The 18,429-nt window shown below is 47.2% G+C and overlaps 2 protein-coding genes across 3 annotated transcripts in view; both read right to left on the reverse strand.

Annotated features, from left to right (window-relative positions):
• LOC306759814 (protein Niban 1-like) overlaps positions 1 to 3,126 on the reverse strand; it is a 39,266-nt gene extending 36,140 nt beyond the window's left edge. Inside the window, exon 1 of the mRNA XM_079245553.1 lies at positions 3,007 to 3,126. Within this exon, the coding sequence (XP_079101679.1) occupies positions 3,007 to 3,061 (55 nt within the window). The 5' untranslated portion in view covers positions 3,062 to 3,126. The remainder of the gene's footprint in view (positions 1 to 3,006) is intronic.
• A 1,392-nt stretch (positions 3,127 to 4,518) lies between these two features.
• On the reverse strand, positions 4,519 to 17,856 carry trmt1l (tRNA methyltransferase 1-like; the record flags this gene model as incomplete). Of its 2 annotated transcripts, none has more annotated exons than XM_079245325.1 (16): positions 4,519 to 5,042; positions 6,368 to 6,494; positions 6,818 to 6,883; positions 6,960 to 7,123; positions 9,541 to 9,607; positions 9,703 to 9,893; positions 9,960 to 10,172; positions 10,252 to 10,495; positions 11,629 to 11,708; positions 11,784 to 11,904; positions 12,754 to 12,910; positions 13,001 to 13,065; positions 14,077 to 14,190; positions 16,521 to 16,583; positions 16,676 to 16,774; positions 17,796 to 17,856. In XM_079245325.1, 16 exons carry the CDS (start codon positions 17,854 to 17,856, stop codon positions 4,850 to 4,852), a joined length of 2,025 nt encoding a protein of 674 aa, XP_079101451.1. In that variant the 3' UTR covers positions 4,519 to 4,849. The 2 variants fall into 2 exon arrangements, with proteins under 2 accessions (XP_079101451.1, XP_079101450.1); XM_079245324.1 differs by having other exon boundaries at positions 11,784 to 11,907.
• Positions 17,857 to 18,429: the final 573 nt, after the last annotated feature.

An 18,429-nucleotide genomic window follows, 5' to 3' on the forward strand; every position in this document is an offset into this window, starting at 1 on the left:
AGTTCTGCAGCTCATAGAAACATTCCTGAAGACGTCATTTCTCTCTCAGCATGTTGCTGCTCGTTAACGTTGCTGCCGCTTCTGATGAGGAAAACATTCATCTCCTGTTAGTCCGTTACGGACCAGGACTGATACTGCAGGAGGGACGTTCTGGTCCCGGACCCGGTCCGGTCCAGTGTCTGCAGAACAGACATAACCTTATAACCTTCTCAGGCTGATGGGCAGAACCTTTCCTTTCAATGGAGCTTTATTTGTATAAAAACTGGTTAACAACAAGACAGAACCTTTACAGTCCGACTGGAACCCGACAAATCCAGCACATGATCCAGGTAGTCCAGTTCTGTGTTCACATAAACCGGTTCGGAACTAAACAGAGCTAACAAGAACCTTCAACAAGACCAGAACCAGGAGGGAAAACCTCCATCAGGACCAGAACCAGGAAGGAAAACCTCCATCAGGACCAGAACCAGGAAGGAAAACATCCATCTGGACCAGAACCAAGAAGAAAAACCTCCATCAGGACCAGAACCAGGAGGGAAAACCTCCATCTGGACCAGAACCAGGAAGGAAAACCTACATCAGGACCAGAACCAAGAAGGAAAACCTCCATCAGGACCAGAACCAGGAAGGAAAACCTCCATCAGGACCAGAACCAGGAAGGAAAACCTCCATCAGGACCAGAACCAGGAGGGAAAACCTCCATCAGGACCAGAACCAGGAAGGAAAACCTCCATCAGGACCAGAACCAGGAAGGAAAACCTCCATTAGGACCAGAACCAGGCAGGAAAACCTCCATCAGGACCAGAACCAGGCAGGAAAACCTCCATCAGGACCAGAACCAGGAAGGAAAACCTCCATCAGGACCAGAACCAGGAAGGAAAACATCCATCAGGACCAGAACCAGGAGGGAAAACCTCCATCAGGACCAGAACCAGGAAGGAAAACCTCCATCTGGACCAGAACCAGGAAGGAAAACATCCATCAGGACCAGAACCAGGAAGGAAAACCTCCATCTGGACCAGAACCAGGAAGGAAAACCTCCATCAGGACCAGAACCAGGAGGGAAAACCTCCATCAGGACCAGAACCAGGAAGGAAAACCTCCATCTGGACCAGAACCAGGAAGGAAAACCTCCATCAGGACCAGAACCAGGAGGGAAAACCTCCATCAGGACCAGAACCAGGAAGGAAAACCTCCATCAGGACCAGAACCAGGAAGGAAAACCTCCATCTGGACCAGAACCAGGAAGGAAAACATCCATCTGGACCAGAACCAAGAAGAAAAACCTCCATCAGGACCAGAACCAGGAGGGAAAACCTCCATCTGGACCAGAACCAGGAAGGAAAACCTCCATCAGGACCAGAACCAGGAAGGAAAACCTCCATCAGGACCAGAACCAGGAAGGAAAACCTCCATCTGGACCAGAACCAGGAAGGAAAACATCCATCTGGACCAGAACCAAGAAGAAAAACCTCCATCAGGACCAGAACCAGGAGGGAAAACCTCCATCTGGACCAGAACCAGGAAGGAAAACCTACATCAGGACCAGAACCAAGAAGGAAAACCTCCATCAGGACCAGAACCAGGAAGGAAAACCTCCATCAGGACCAGAACCAGGAAGGAAAACCTCCATCAGGACCAGAACCAGGAGGGAAAACCTCCATCAGGACCAGAACCAGGAAGGAAAACCTCCATCAGGACCAGAACCAGGAAGGAAAACCTCCATTAGGACCAGAACCAGGCAGGAAAACCTCCATCAGGACCAGAACCAGGCAGGAAAACCTCCATCAGGACCAGAACCAGGAAGGAAAACCTCCATCAGGACCAGAACCAGGAAGGAAAACATCCATCAGGACCAGAACCAGGAGGGAAAACCTCCATCAGGACCAGAACCAGGAAGGAAAACCTCCATCTGGACCAGAACCAGGAAGGAAAACATCCATCAGGACCAGAACCAGGAAGGAAAACCTCCATCTGGACCAGAACCAGGAAGGAAAACCTCCATCAGGACCAGAACCAGGAGGGAAAACCTCCATCAGGACCAGAACCAGGAAGGAAAACCTCCATCTGGACCAGAACCAGGAAGGAAAACCTCCATCAGGACCAGAACCAGGAAGGAAAACCTCCATCAGGACCAGAACCAGGAGGGAAAACCTCCATCAGGACCAGAACCAGGAAGGAAAACCTCCATCAGGACCAGAACCAGGAGGGAAAACCTCCATCAGGACCAGAACCAGGAAGGAAAACCTCCATCTGGACCAGAACCAGGAGGGAAAACTGCTTTAGAGCACAGATTGATCATCAATAATCAGTGTATTGATCAGCAGACTTCAGACACATTCTGATCAGTTGTTTAGTAAACAATGACCATGTGACGTGTTGTTTATCTTGTGACGTCATTTAACAGGTGGATTCAGTTTCTTGGTGTGAAATAAAAACCATCTGATGAGTCATCGTCAGATCTTCATCACTTCTTCAGAAATCCTGGAGGAAGACCAGGATCTGAACCCGGATCCGGTCCAGAAGATGAGGACTAACAAGATCCGCTAACAAGCCGCAGATCTGCGCCGACATGCACGACCTGGAGATGCGCGCTCCATGCTGACAGAAAGCTCACTTTCCCTGCGGGACTGGAAAGGCTGGAGGACCCGGGAGGTATCCGCAGGTAACAGCGCCGAACGCTGCGCCGGAACCGCGGCTGCGCCAGAACCGCGGCTGCTGGCCCCATTTGTCCGCAGAACCCGTCCGGAGAGGGGGGACTCCCCCAGCAACAGGCGGCCAGGTCCAGCTGGGTCCAGGTCCGCCGGGTTTTCCGCACCATCTCCCAGCGGACACGCAAAGCGCGCTCATCACGCGCACTGCGCCGCGCAACTCTCCGACATGTCAGCTGGAGCTACATGCTGGAAGTTTGACCAGAAAACGCCACTTTCCTCCGCGCGCTGCGTCCACGCCAAACCAGACGCGCGCGGATCGTTACCTGTTCACTCTTCTTCTGTGGTTTCTCACCTTTGATGTTGTTGGATTTAGTTTCATCCAGCAGGCTGGACGCGGAGACCCCCATGGTGCTGCAGGCAGAGGATCCACAGGTAGGGTTCCGTCCTCAGGTACAGGCGCGTCACATGGATCTGCGGCAGAGCAGGAGGAGGAGGAGGAGGAGGGGGGGGGGGGAGAGCAGCGGGAGGGGGCGTGCTCCTGCTCCTCCCCCTCCTGCTCTGAAGGTCTCAGCCAGAAGAATCATCTCACGTTTTATCTCCAGAGGCGTCTGATGATGATGAAGATGGTGATGATGATGGTCCTACAGATACATTGGGGATGACGTCACTCTCCTCTCCTCTTCCGGTGATTCTTAATCAGAAATGACGTCAAGCTGCAACAATCATTCATTCCTTTCAATAAACCAGATAATTTTCAGGTTATTGATGTAAATAATTGTTTATTTTCTCATCAGTTCGATTAGCAATGATCAATCACTTAGTCTACAATATTAAATCCAAAAATACTTTCAATCAATCAAATCATACTTTGGAAAAATATACTTCTCACCAGATAAATCCACGGGTGGGTTGAGATACTGTCGTGTCCGGCCGCAACCGTTGACTGTGGCCTTCGTCACTCTTAAGGCCTATTCGAGGTTTGAAGATGAATCTGTTTGGATTCAGGCGGCCTGCCCCTCAGTCCGGTCCCGGCAGAAACACATGGGATCCCACTTCTGACACCAAATTGTCGTGGAATTTATCCGATGACAAATAAATCTATAAATCAACTGTTTTCTGTTCAGTTTATTGGCCATGTACAGATGTTGCGGGCGAGAGGTCTGGAGAGCTCTGCCCTGCTCAGAGTGCTACAGTGTTCTTTAAGCAGACACAAACAACCTTTGCCTGGCAGCACGAGTCAAAACAACTGCTAGCTTGGAGATAACAACAGTCAAAGCTGAAACAGGCCTTGAACAGAACACTTAGTTTTATGCATGAATCTACTAAAGCAAGCTTACTGAACTACTCTAACTCTGCAGAATATATAACTTGTACTACTTAAAAGAAACTTAATAAATGAGTAACATATTATAACAGAATCCCACCACAACATGTTTGTCTTTTTTCTCGTTCTTGTGAAAGTTTCGGGTCCGTTTAGGAGCTTTGGGTGAAATCTGGGGCGAAAGATCAGCAAAGCTTCTGGATATTTACGGTTCCGGTTCTGCAGGGTTTAGATGTTTCCCTGCTCCAATACGTCGTCGTGCAGAAAAAGCTGTTGGAGCAGGAAACATCTCAGACCTGCAGAATTGTTGATTCTTTGTGTTCACTGCGCTCCTTGTGTCGTAGACGTTTCAGTATTTGGTGTTTTTATCTAGTTTCTTCTCCAACCTGGTTTCTGTCTAATTTTCCAGTTTTTCTGCACTTTGTGGTCTTCTGGTGTTTTAATGTGCTTTTTATCTCTGAAGTCATTTCAGAGTTTTTATCCTTAAGAAAAAGCAGCTTGTTGTCCTTTTCTGTTTTTCTCTCCTTCCTGTAGTTTAGGAGGTTTTGGGGGAGGAGTCTCCGTATCATCCATATCTGTGGCCAGAAATGAAATTAAGCAGAAACATCAGAAACCAAACAGACAAAAGATCCACATCAGGTTCGTTCATCCGTTCTTTATTAGAAAAGAAAAAAGGTTAAAAAACGGGAAAAAGACATGAAAGCTATTTTGATTCTGAGGAGAAATAAATAGCGACATCAGACGATCTGGTCTGCAGCGGGATCCCACAGACCGGCTTCCATCACCGCCGAGTCCGTTTCAGGGCGTGGCCTCGCGGCGTGGCCTCGCGGCGTGGATCGCGGCGTGGATCGCACCGTGGCCTCGCGCCGTGGTTTCACGGCGTCCCCTCCATGCCCACGCTGGTCTGCGTGGCGGTACCGGCGGTGGTGCACGTGGGAACGCTGTACTTGGTGAGAACGGATTTGAACTGCTGCAGCGTGGCGTCGGTCCGGACGCCGGTGGGGTCGTAGTGAGTCCGGCTCACCCTGAAGCCGGCCTCAGACAGGTACTGCAGGAACTTGTTCAGCCTGAGGACAGAAATAAATGAATAAACATTCAGTTCAGTGTGGTCCAACCTTGGACAGACAACTCCATCCTACTGCCTTTAGACTCAGCTCCAGCTCTTCTTCTGTGGTGGAGATGATATTTTATCCAGAAGTAAAGCTCAGATCCTCCAGAAGGAGGGTCTGAGCAGAAACCTGTTCGGCTGAATTAGGAGCAGTAAATCTGACTCCGACTTCCATCAGTTGATCTGCATGATTGATCCTTATGTTTCCGATCCAGGAGAATTATGCTGATGTTACCATGGTTACATCCATCTCACCTATCATCATCAGACAGGGAAACGTCTGGGATACAAAATGACAGAGATTCTTCACCTTCACAGACCTGACATCAGAATAACAGCCATGTTCGGGCTGCTTTTGGCACTTCTGGCCCAGTTACAGCACTGGCACGTGTTGTGTGGCCCAGATGTGGCCCAGATGTGGCCCAGGCGTGGCCCAGATGTAGCCCAGGCGTGGCCCAGACAGGGCCCAGACAGGGCCCAGATGTGGCCCAGGCGTGGCCCAGGCGTGGCCCAGATGTAGCCCAGATGTAGCCCAGGCGTGGCCCAGACAGGGCCCAGATGTGGCCCAGATGTAGCCCAGGCGTGGCCCAGATGTAGCCCAGGCGTGGCCCAGACAGGGCCCAGACAGGACCCAGATGTAGCCCAGGCGTGGCCCAGGTGGTGCCTAGATGTGGCCCAGGCGTGGCCCAGACAGGGCCCAGATGTAGCCCAGATGTAGCCCAGGCGTGTGGCCCAGATATCAGCTGTCTGCGTGGAATACACAACGTGTTGTACGAAGAGCTGGGACACCCGCGGTGCTCATGTGAACCAGTTTCAGCAGCCAGACTCACACAGAGTCAAGGGCCAAACATGGACCCAGCCCCGCTGCAGATGTGGGCCAGAGCTGGACCAAACATCCAGGATTTAAAGCAGATGTTAACCGCAACATGCAGCAGGACGTCTCTGTGCACACGCTGTACATCTGGACAGCCGTTCAGTCTTTCTGACCACGCCGCGTCTGGTCTTCATGTCTCTGTTCTGGCAGAGGAAAGAGTCCGCTGGTCGTCTCTGGAACCAGAAAACCTCCCAAAGCTTCTTTCATCTGCCAGAACAGAGACATGAACACCAGACGCGACATGGCCGCCGCCACGCCACCGCCGTGTTCCTGAGTCCAGATGTGGTAACAGCACATAGAAAGTCCTTTCCCTCCTGCTACTCTACAGCTGGTTTCTACTCGGACTCCACCGAGCTGCGTGTGTTTACTCTGTGTGAGCTGATGAGGACTAAAGGTCGGAGGTCACTCACTTGGGCATGTTCATGCCTCGGATGCTGTGGCGGTGGATGCTGTAGTAGAACGGCGGATGTTCCAGAGACGCGTCCGGCTTCAGCTTCTTCACAACATTCCCCGACTCCTCGCCGCTCTTCCTCTTCCCTGCAGAAAAACAAACTAAATGAGGTTTGGCCTCATTCTGCTGGAGTTCCTCCGTAGAACCGACCGCCGTGCAGAAACGTCGGGACAACAGTTGACTGAAGCAGAAAGTCTGAGTCAAAGCTTCATGACTGTAAACAAGTCTTTAAATGGAAGTTTTGCTTCATAAATCGGGTCGCTGTATATTTCTAAACAGAGCGCCAGCGCCCTCTACTGGACACAGGTTCTCTGTTCTGGTCTCACTGCTCGCCACAAGCCGTTTTTGTGTCCTCGGAGTCGGTGTGTGCACCAGAACAAACAGAAAGGTGAGGTTCTGCAGGACTGACCCGGCTGATCAGCTGGACCCGCCTCGTCTCCGCTCTGCTGGGTCTTAATCAGGACTCCACACTCCACTGCAGAGGAAACGAGACGCAGTCACGCAGGTTTCACCCTGAAAACAGCAGACAGAGCTGCAGGCCGGACGGTTACCCTGGTTGGAGAGAGCGGACGACCCGTGGACCAGAGACTTCAGGGTGGTGCACTCGGACTCGCAGATCAGAGTTTTGACGAGCGGCTGGATGTCGTCCATGTTGTGCTGCACGGCGGCAGACAGCATCCTCCTCAGGAAGCCCGTGTTGAAGAGAGGACCAGACCTGCAGAGGAGAAACGCCAGATGACGCTGAAGAAGCATTAAATCTGCGCGGACAGGACGAAGAGAGCGCAGCAGGTTTATCCTGACGCCTGCAGACAGGAAACCAGTTCACACCAGTAGCTCCCACCTCTCTACACACATCGTCTTCGTTTACTGAACGGAAACTAAAAGTCAGGATCAGCTGGCGAGTGACCGCGCAGCTCTGGAGGAGTTTTACGCCGCTCTTCCTGCCAACGCTGCTGCAGCTCTCTGAAGGTCCCACCAGACCCTCTCAGGTCTGGACTTCCACCGGATCAGGTCAACACCTTCATCCTGTTGCAGATGTGCAGCACGGTCCTCCCCCCTCCACCGTGCTGACAGCTGCTACGTGTCCCCGCCGGTCGCAGAAGTCTGCCGAGCTGCGCCGGGCGTCATGCTTTCTCCTGCAAGCTTCCCAACAAGCCAGACTGGTCCAGTCTTTTCTAACTGGTCTGACATGAACCAACACGTAAGCTGCTAACTGAGACCTGGACATCTATGCTCGCCTGAACTCCCAGACTGATGAGCAGCAGCAGCGTTGCTGATGTCTTTCCTCCTTGGCATCGAACCTAGGACCTCCTGTGGAAGCCGATTCTGACTAAAGCCTGTTCCATCCTCCACGAGAAGCCAGAATTTCTTCTTGTTCTCGAGGCTCCGAGAAGAAAATGACGTCATTTTGTTCTCGCGGACGTGTTTGAAGACAGTTCTTGACACATCAGGCTGCCAAAGTTTTTTCTTGCGGGGGTCTGAGAAGTATCGCGTGATTGGTCGGACATGAGAGGTGGGCGTGGTTAACACGGAGAAAACATGAAGCGGAGTTTCTGCTTCGCGTTTATACTGTTGCAGGTAAAACGGATTGTTTTGATAAAACAGCTGATCAAGGTGGTGAGAAACCAACATTTTTATATTAAAACCCTCAGACCCAGCCGCGTGCACGACCCGCCCCGCCACGTGCACGACCCGCCCTGCCGCGGACAAAATTGCTCGCTAAATAAGAAAATAAAAAAATAGGACTGGTCGATTAATCAGATTTTAATCTAAACTACGATCTGGGTTTCCATCGATGATAAAAATAAAAGGGTGTGATTATTTTCTCTCTGCAGTTTCCTCTCCTGCTGTCTTCAGCTGCTAATCGAGCGTCTCTGGCGTTGCAGCGCTGTGCTGTAAACTCCTCCCACAGCCGCTTTGCTTTCATTCAGACACTGTTGCCAACTTGGAGACTTTCTCGCTAAATCTGGAGACTTTTTTTGTTAAAAGCGACAAATCTAGCAGCTTTTACTGGAGTTATTAGAGACTTTTCTGGTGTTGTGGCGACTGACTTGAAGGCACATATTGTTCTGCAGTTACTGTAAGGAAGGAGCAGCGGGAGCCTCTCCCGTCCTAAAGCACTCCCAGGCGGCCAGTCTCAGTCGGCTCCGGCTGCAGGTCCATGTAGAATAACTGCAGTAGGTTGTGGAAGTTCACCTAAACATAGTTTATACCATTGTCAGTGACAACTGGCTGCATTATTTTCCTATACATAGTTCGGCCAGTTAAACACTGTAATATCCCTCCGTTACGGGGCGTTACCATAGCAACGCGTTAACCAGCTGGTTCAGATCAGCCGTCTTTTAACAGGTGAATGAGAGAAACGCGCTGCAGCCTGACAGCGGTTGTTTGGAATAAAACGTACATCCAGGCCAACGTAAAATAGTTCCTATATAAGCGGTAAAAGCAGATTAAACAACTCGGAACCGTCCATTAGATGGTTATAATGCACGACACGGAGTCTAGAACGCCACGACGCGCAGCGTTGTTTATAAATACTAGATAATTGTGTTAAATAGTCCAGATCTCAACTTCAGTCAAAATAATCGTGATTATTTTGACTGAAGTGATAGCAGCTCTACTAGAAAAGCACTCGGAGAGCGGAAACCTCCGCCAAACACGATGTTAAAGAATCCTTTTAAAACATTCCTGGATCCAAACGGTGATCCGGATCACCACCAGAATTTAATCAGTTCTTCATTTTCACATTTCCAACAACTCTTGAAATATTTATAAAAATCCGTCCGTAACCTTTTGAGTTATTTTGAATACAAAGACGGCAGGAAAAACATAACCTGGTGGAGGTAACAACCGGGTTCACTGCACAGACAGCAGACATCGCCCCCCGCAGTGATCCCTCCCCACCGCAGACCTGCTTCTCCTGGAGGATGGATGGACCTGATGAACAAGAAGTTTTTTCTTGTTCCTGCAGCCTCGAGAACAAGAAGTCAGTTTTTGCTTCTCGTGGAGGATGGAACAAGCTTTAGTGTTCGTTCCGTAAACCTCAGGAAGTAAAATGGACGTCGTTTAGGTGGGAACAAGCGTCTAACAATGGAAGGCGAGGTGGAGGTGACAGTGAGAGGAGGGGCTTACCACAGCGGTCCCAGCTGGACTGCCGTCTTCCCAGGCAGACTTCCGTGGCAGTTGCACGGCAGCGTGTCTGAAACGCACAGCGGAAACCGTTACATATCGACCCTCCATCGCTCCGCGGCAGCAGGTTGTTGTGTCGCCGCGGTTAGGGCGCCGTCAGCTCACCGTCCACCATGTTCCCCAGCTTCAGGAAGACCCTCTCCTCGCACCACTGGCAGTGGACCAACTTCCGCAGCTTCTTGGCAGACTCGTCTGCTTGCGTGGGACCTCGGAGGACCCTCACCACCACCAGCACGAAGTGCTCCAGCGCCACTGCCAGCAGCACCTCGATGCCTTTGTTGCAGCGCGCCGCCGCTCTGCAGCAGGAAGTCGGCGTTAGACCTTGGATTCAGACGGCGGGGAGCTTCCAAGTGAGCGCCTACCTGGCCGCAGTGGCCACCAGCATGCGTGCAGCCAGCTCTTTGTAGTACTCGGTGCGTACGATGTGGCAGCCGTAGTGGCGCAGGGTGACGTTGGGCGACTTGGCGTAGAGGGAGCCCGTGTCTGTGGACGTCACCGAGATGATGCCGAGGTTCCGGACGTTCCTGAAGGCGGCGTCCAGGTAGTTCACAGCCGTGCCGAACGGGTCCAGGTGACTGAAGACACAACGATCCAAAGAAAGTTTAAGACTTTTAAAGATTAGAAACGGTTTGTTTGTTTTCTCCAAACACTTACATGTAGTCAAACGGCCGCAGGTGCATGATGACGTTGGCGTCCATCTTAGCAACCTCCACGGTAGCGACGGGCGCCGTCTCGGCCTCCTTGTCGGGTCCTCTGGGGCCTCGTGAGCCTCCGTCCACCCGGATGTGGTTCAGCTCGCAGTTTTCCCTGATCATCTTCACGCAGGTGTCACTGATGTCTGTTATGGTGACTTTGACGCCGTTCCGAAGGTGCTTGGCCCACTGGAGGCCCATGATGCCTGCGAGGCGGGACAGATAGGGAAGGTGTACGGGGACGAACGTCGCGGCTGGAAGTCCAGTCTGACGGATCCCTTCATGCGACTCGTGATCAAACTTTCCACCATTTCCCGACTAAAACCTTGAGGAAACGTAACACTTGCTGGTCTTTATGGACGTTTTTTGCCTCCGATCTGCCGTTTCTCCGTGAGGGATGAATTTTTTTTGGTAAAAAAAAGATTTTTCTAGAAGAAATTTTAACTTGAATTTTTCTTAAATGACACGAAGGACAAGTTTCCTTCTGAGACATTAAAGGAAAAAAACGTCCTCTCAGTACAGATAGTTATTTTTATCTTTTGTTGCTAAAGTCTTTAAAACAACTTCAGCCTTAAAATACCAAATATGTAATTATTCAGATTATATTAACTCATTAAATGCCAGTTTGGTCATGTGATGACCAAACTGTGATGCAGAGATTCCTTCAGAATCTCAGAGTCACAGGGTGAACTGTGTTCACAGACAGATGTCTGGGAGGGTTCCTGAGTCCATGCAGGGACTTCCAGAAGAGAATCGTGTCTGTTTTGAATGCAGATCAGCCTCATTTAACCCTTTAAAACCTGATGTTTTAACCACAACAGCCACTTTGGAGACCTCACTGTAACTCTGTGTGTTAAAAGTTCTCTAATATTGTTCTAATTCACTTTAACATGAGCTTAGAGTGACAGGAAATCATTGGAAAGGATATCCGACTCATCCTGAAAGTGTTTTCGTTTTTATAGGCAAGCCTGTAACTTTTTACATTTATGTGCCAGATTCCTTCAGTCCTCACCAGTAACACACACACCAACAATTACACACTTTAGAATACAGAAACATTAAAAAATAAAGTGGGTTTTTTTTTTTTTTGCAAACTGTTGCATCCATGTCTATCTTTATGTTTAAGAGACTCTGCCTCTCTAAGGTGCTCTTTTTAACACCCGATCATGTAACCTGATGAACAGATGTTTCTTTTTAAACTTCCTCCTTTGCAGCCTTTCAGCTGGAAGCAGAAACTTTATAAAATGTGTTGCTGCCATCAAATGAAACGTATTTATTTATACGTTTTATGCACTCGCACGGGAAGTTAGCTGCTGGTTCCTGGAGTTCAGAGACTCACCTGTGGCTCCAAAAGCATCCAGACACTCGAGTGGGTTCCTCTCCTCGGCCAGAACCGCCAGCGAGCAGAACACCAGCTGCCTGAAGGAGACAAATGGATGGCGTCAGCGGGCGTTGGCGTCCAGAGTGGACGTGATTTGCTTCAGCTTCTCCGACCTGTTGGTCTTCATCTTTCGGTTGAAGTAGGTGTCGCTCTTCTGCGGGGTGGTGTGGTTTGGGAGGAGCTGGACGTTTGTTCCGAGTTCTTTCATGATCTCGTAGTCCTGACCGGACGGGGCTGCTGACACAGAGACGAGCTCCTCGTCGGTTAACAGCTTCACCGAGTGAAACCTGAAGTTACGAAGAAGCTGCACGTCGAGCTGGAAGTGAAGCTCAGCGAACTGAGACTTGTTTTTACTATCAGACCTCGCCGCTGCTCTCTGCAGCGGATTGAGAAACACCCAAATGATCCAACTCTGCGTCCTTCTGGGACCTGAGAAGATCTCCTACATCTGTGTCTAACTGTTCATCAATACAGAGGACGGATATGCAGGCGGACAGTTTCGTCCATCTCCTGCGTCGTTTTAATTTGTCCCCTTTTAAAGGGGCTCAGCCTTCCATCCCTCCACACAGAAAGCGGAGCAGTTTGAGGAGGAATTTTCCCCCGGAAGAGACGGGGCAGCGTTGAGTTGTACAGCTGACACACAACCAGCAAAAGGACGAAACCAGAGAAGAAGAGGAACAGGAAGGAAGGTCCTTTTCTGCTCCCTTACGTGATGAGGACGCCGTCTCAAACGTTGTCATTCGTCCTCATGATTCCATGCATATTTTACGTTGTCATGGTTGTTAAGTCTGTTAGTGCATCACTATATGTTTGTTTACAAGCATCCAAAAACAACGAGAACAATAAAACTATGAAGCTTTTCACTGTTCTCAACGTCTTCTTCTTCTTCTGGTGCTTTTTATTTATCTGCATCATCTGGCTGTGTGTCAGCTGAACTCAACACGGCCCCCGGTGGTTTCTGATGGTACTGCTCTGTTTTCTGTGCAGACAGACGGATGAAAGTGTCCGTCCGTCTGCTCATGCTGTGTCTGGGCTTCAACAGTGACGCAAGTCACGTTTAACTGAGAACTCAGCGTTTCTTACTCGGCTCTTCAAACGGTACGTCTGAGCTTCCGGAGTAGCTGGCCTCCGTTTCTCCTTTGTTGACGTGGCGTTTCAGGTGGCTGATCATGTCGGTTTTCCGAGCGATGGTGACAGAACAGACCACGCAGTGGTAATGAGCCATGTGTCTCCCCGATGCCTAAAGGAAGGAGGAGAAAAGCAAAGGATTGTGGGTTAAATCAGGAGGATCGGCGTCATCCTGCAGGAAATCTGTCTGCAAACGGCTCACCTGGTCTCCGCTGAGACTCGGCTTCAGATTTCTGCAGGGCAGGTGGCAGATGCACATCCTCTGGCCTGTTAAAAGACAGAGGTCAGAGGTCAACATCCTAACGCCCCATAATAACCTCTGTGCTGACAGTAAATACAGAAAAACAGACGCTTCCAACAGAAGCAGGCAGCCAGAACTCCTCCTGGCATCTGATTCTGGTGATCCAGGGGTTCTTTGACACAGTGGACCGGGTCATCTACTGGACATTTACGTTCTGCTCTGAAATGGTTCCCATCCAGTCTGGCAGACAGAATTTTTCATGTAAACTCTGCTGGTTCTGAATCCTGCCGAGCTTCTCCATACGTGGAGTCCCTCAGGGATCCACCTTGGTTCCTCTGATTTTTATAGAAAGACTTTTGTGTCCTGATGACCTGAAATGTTACTAAACCATAAAACTGGTTTTGAAAAAAACTTGGATTTTATGTGATTTTTCCAATGAAAAAGTCACATTGTGTAAAAAAGTGGCATTTTAAAGGCTCAGATCACTAAAATAAGGACGTAGTTGGTAGTACTCAGTAGGACTGAAGTTTGGTAGATTTAACACTGATTTTTTACTTTTTTTCATCCACAGTCACTAAAATGTGTTCATGAGAAAACATCTCATTTAATTTGATTTATGTGATTTTTTTTGTCATAAAAACAGTTGAATCGTGATGAAATTAGCATTTTAAGGATTAAAATAATTACGTTTGTTCGTTTTGATTAGTGCTGAAGCTGACTGAGCAATCTGAGAAAAAAAGAAATTTGTCATGTTTTTATAGCAGTTTTTTGGGAGACAGAAATGACTGTTTGGCCTTCTGCTTCAGATGCTGCACATCTGTAAATTATTCCAACTCATCAACATGTAAACGTTGACTTCATGTACGTCACGATTCACCTCATGACCTTATTTGTTCATCTAATGAGAAAATTCTGTATTTAATCAGTTTTATATGAGATTATTGCCCATCTTAGGCCCATCAGTCCTGGTCCCAGTCCAGATGCAGGACAAGCTGAGCCAACATCTGGACAGAGAGGACTATTTTCCAGCTTCTTACCTTCAAACTCCACGTAGACCTTCCAGTGGAGGTTCTGCAGGTGTCGACGCAGTTTGTGGCTGTAACAGGCTTTAAATTTCTCCTCAGGACACAGAGGACACGACTTCCGCCCCGCTGGGGAGGGAAAACATGAAAATATTTATTCATTTATCCATTTTATTATCTGTTAAATGATTTCTCTCATTACAACGTGTCTCTTAGAGGAAATGAAAGAAGCTAATTTCAACATTTTAGAGTCTAAAAGTGGAAAAAAAAAAAAAAAAACTTCCACTAAAAGATTCATTTTTTTTCTACTGCAGCCGTTTCTGTAAAACATCATGTTGTTTATAAAATTAGATTGTAAAAACTGTGGAAGAGTTTTAGTTTAAACTGCAATAAAAATTCTTATTAAATATCTTTTTGACAGTTTTTTCATGAGTTTCAGGTTTTTTTTAATTTTACATGATTTAATTAATCACATTTAATTAAATGTAATCTTTCAGACGCCAGTTTTGCTCATAGAAATATGCACCATATCTTCTTCATTTTGACCAGAAGAAGTCGTTCCCATGGACACATTTAAGCCATTTTATCTGGAGAAAAACCTTCTAAAACCAGTTTGCTGCAACAACTTAAAACAGGTGCAGCTTTGTTGTAAAGAGTCACCACAGAACATGGTGGGGGAAACTTGTGATTAAATGTATTTTTACGAGCCTTAAAGTGAAACTATTCTGTGCATTTCAGGCTAATTTATTTTTATTTCTGAGACCAGAAGGGCTGGGATTGATGGAGTTATTGTCACAAATGGCTTTATTTACTTCAGACCGACCCTCTCCGTAGGCTGTCAGATCAGCCTGCGGGCAAAACGAGTGGATTGAGACTCTTCCACATTAAGCCCCGCCTCCCGCCACTGCACTACATCGGGAGCGCGCACCGCACCTGCTTTCACCGTCATTGTAACGTCTCATAAACAGAAGGATTAGGCTCATATGAACTCAATAAAAAAACAAACTACAATGTCAACACATAGCATCCAGCCCTACATGTTGGAACCTGAATCAGAGCCTGAAAACGAAGTGGAAAACAGCAACCCACAGCAACGAATGCAGCAGGATGTCTCTCTTTGGTAAACTCACCAGCCATCGTTGGAAATAACTTTATCCCACGTTTTCCACCCGCCTGATGTATTTGTACATGCCCTTGTTAACCAGTAGAAGGTAACCAATCACCCAACCTTATCCCCCGGGACGTCACAAGGATTTCCACGTAGAAAAAACTCTCTAAAACCACGCGTCTTTCGTCGCCACGGAAACCGAACGGAGCGTGCTGCAACTCAAACTCAAACTCAAACATGCGTTTAGGTTTTAAAAAACAGTGCCGTTCACATGTCTGATGAGGATTCAACACTGTAACACTGTAGAAAGCTCAGAAAACTCCAAATACCAGAATAGGAACCCTTTAATGGTTTAATTTCATTTAAAGCAGGAGGTAATGTTAATAATATGAGTCTGGTTTTGTCCCAACGTAACAGAAACACATTTCCTTTCCAGATTTCATGTCTACGGATCAATCAGCCATAATTATCCGTTTAAATGCAACTAAAAATGTTCCTAAAAAAGGCCAGCCAATCATTTTCCCCTTAATTTACTCTTTATTTACAAAACAAAACTATCAATACAACATAAATGTAAAAAAAAAAAAAAAAAAAAAAAAAAAAAAAGGAGCAGAGGGTGCAGGTGGATGTATCAATACATCGATATCAGCCAATCAACATATCAGATTTGATAGTTTGCAGTTCGGAGATATTGATCTGCTGATACAAAACATGACATCTGTTTTCACGTTTATGGCAATAAAATTAGCGTGAAGCCCAGAAACGGCGTTTTCCTTTCGTGTCACATGATCACGGCAGCCTATGGGATGTTCTGATGTCATAATGACGCTGCTACTGTTACTGATGATATTTCTGTTTTTATATTTTACGCTTTAATGGATACTGTTGCACAATACCTTATATTCAATTCATCATATTACTCTAAAGTGTGATTTATTTTCCATCTAATAAATGTGAATAATGCTATTCAATATGTACTTTAATACATTTATCATTTTTAAATTATTTATTTTACGCTATTTTTGTTTAATTTACTCATTAGTATAACTTGTTGTTTTAAGTATTTCTTTCAAGCACTGATGTTCTTGAATTGGACTTATATTCACAGAGCGCTTGCAATAAAGATTAATTTACCCTGTTCTTGTGATTTTTCCTTTGAGGGGCGATATATCGTATCATATCATATTGTATCATATTATCTCATTGTATCGTATCGGTATAGAAGAAGAAGCAGCATAAACTGATGGCATTGTACCAGCAGGAAATATTCTGGTGTCGCCCAGCAGAAAGAAGACAATCTGAAATAATCTCCCCTGAACAAAAATAATAAAAACTGCAGCGCTGAACTCACCTCCATGAAGGTCGACCAGCCTCTCCAGACCTTCCAGTTTAGTCTGGATCGAGACGTGTCTCTCTGTAACACCAGAAGGAGAATATTGATCTTTTTATTTATTTGTGAAGCTCCAGATGAAACGGCGGTGAAGCAGCGATTTCCGGGGAAATTACCGGTGGTTGTGGTTGATGGTTTGTTGTCGCCGTCTGACGCAGCTTCAGTCTGCTCTGCAGCCTGGTCAGCAGCTGCAGGTGCATCTTCATCATCTTCACCTTCACCAGAGCAGAAACAGAAGCAAAAAGCAGCCAAATTCACATTCTGACTAGAACTTTTCTCTTTTAACTGTATGACTGCGCAGGTGCAGGGTTCAGATGGAGAACGTCTGTGATTACACCCCCCAACTGTGGAGGAGCCCAAGTGCAACTTCTATTCAATGTTACTTTAAATTCAACGTGAAATCATAACTTTTTATGACAATAAAGTCAAATATTTGCCAGGCAAATGCAGTTTGACAGGCTGTCGGTAATAAATCAACCCCTACAAGCTTTTTAATGCTTCCGCAGCTGGAAGGAAACGATTAAAAGCAGTAAATGAACAAGATTATCTTATCAAATCTTATCAATAATTACCTCTTTTTTTTTATTATTATTATTTATTATCAATATACATTTATTTGGTCCTTACAATGCCACATTCCACCTGGATGTAACCCGCTTTCAGGGTTTCTCTTAAAGCTTTAGAATAAAATACATTTACAGCCACAACGCGCTGCTGGTTTTATGTGATTATTTTATTCCTTCTGAAAACAGCAGCTTTATGTTACAGACCAAAAAACTATCATTCAGCTCGTGCTCCTCAGTTAGAAGCTAAAACCTGCTCGTGCTGTAGCCAGCGGTTCTGCGGACGTGAAACCCGCCGACACGGACAGTTCGAGCGGCTTGGCGGTCTCACGGTGCAGCTCCGCGACGAGGCCGTCTCACATTAGAATACAGTAGAAACCGCGTTAGAAAACAGCCACAAATCATGTCCGAGTGCCGCTGCTGTCATGGCAGCAGCCGCCAAACCACAAGCATCCAGCTAATCTCTCCTCCGGCGACGCCGTCGCTGTTGTTGTTTACTGTTTAGGTCCTGTGGCGGAGCTCCGTGGTGAGGCCCTCGTCCAGTTCCGCACTTACAAATTTAATTTCTGCGACAATTCACTGCGCTGCGTCGATTAGATCTGACGCATTATTTATAGTGCATATTCCTGATGCAAAATCTGAGAGTTAACGAGAAAAGTGTTCGTTTACTCACGTTTGATATGGACGTCCTCCTGGTGTAGCTGAGCAACGGTTTCCTCTCTGAGCTCCTCCATTACAGCCGAATACCGGAAACGTTCCGCCGTACGTCCTCTACGTAAAGTGCGTAAATTACGTGCTCTACGTAAGGTGCCTAAAGTTAAACGTAACTTGTTACGGGAGCATGTACCGTATAAGAAAGATGGACGGAGCCTCTGGCGGTTAAAAGTGATGCCTATGCAGAAGTGCTTAAAACTGCAGTTCCCCCTTCATCCACTAGGGGCTGCAAAACAGAGCAAATCCCCATAGACTCCCATGTTAAAAAGACCAACTTCACAGCAAAAATAAACATGTTTACAGCAGGAATAAACATGTTTACAGCAGGAATAAACATGTTTACAGCAGGAATAAACGTGTTTTCCAGCAGAAATAAACATGTTTACAGCCTGGTTCAAAAATCCATTTTAGGTTTAACAGGTCAGGTTTACCTTCATGACAACTGTGGGGGGGAGTGAATTTTTTTCTAACTCGCCCGTTTAAAAGTAATTTAATCTAGAAATTCTGCATATTTAGGGGCGTGTCCTTTTGATAGACAGGTACCCAATCTCACACTTCAAGTCAGAAGAATGTAGAACAACCGCGGTTTTTAG

The sequence above is a fragment of the Telmatherina bonti genome, assembly GCF_933228915.1.
Source record: "Telmatherina bonti genome assembly, chromosome: 8".
In the NCBI taxonomy this organism is placed as follows: Eukaryota; Metazoa; Chordata; class Actinopteri; order Atheriniformes; family Telmatherinidae; genus Telmatherina; species Telmatherina bonti.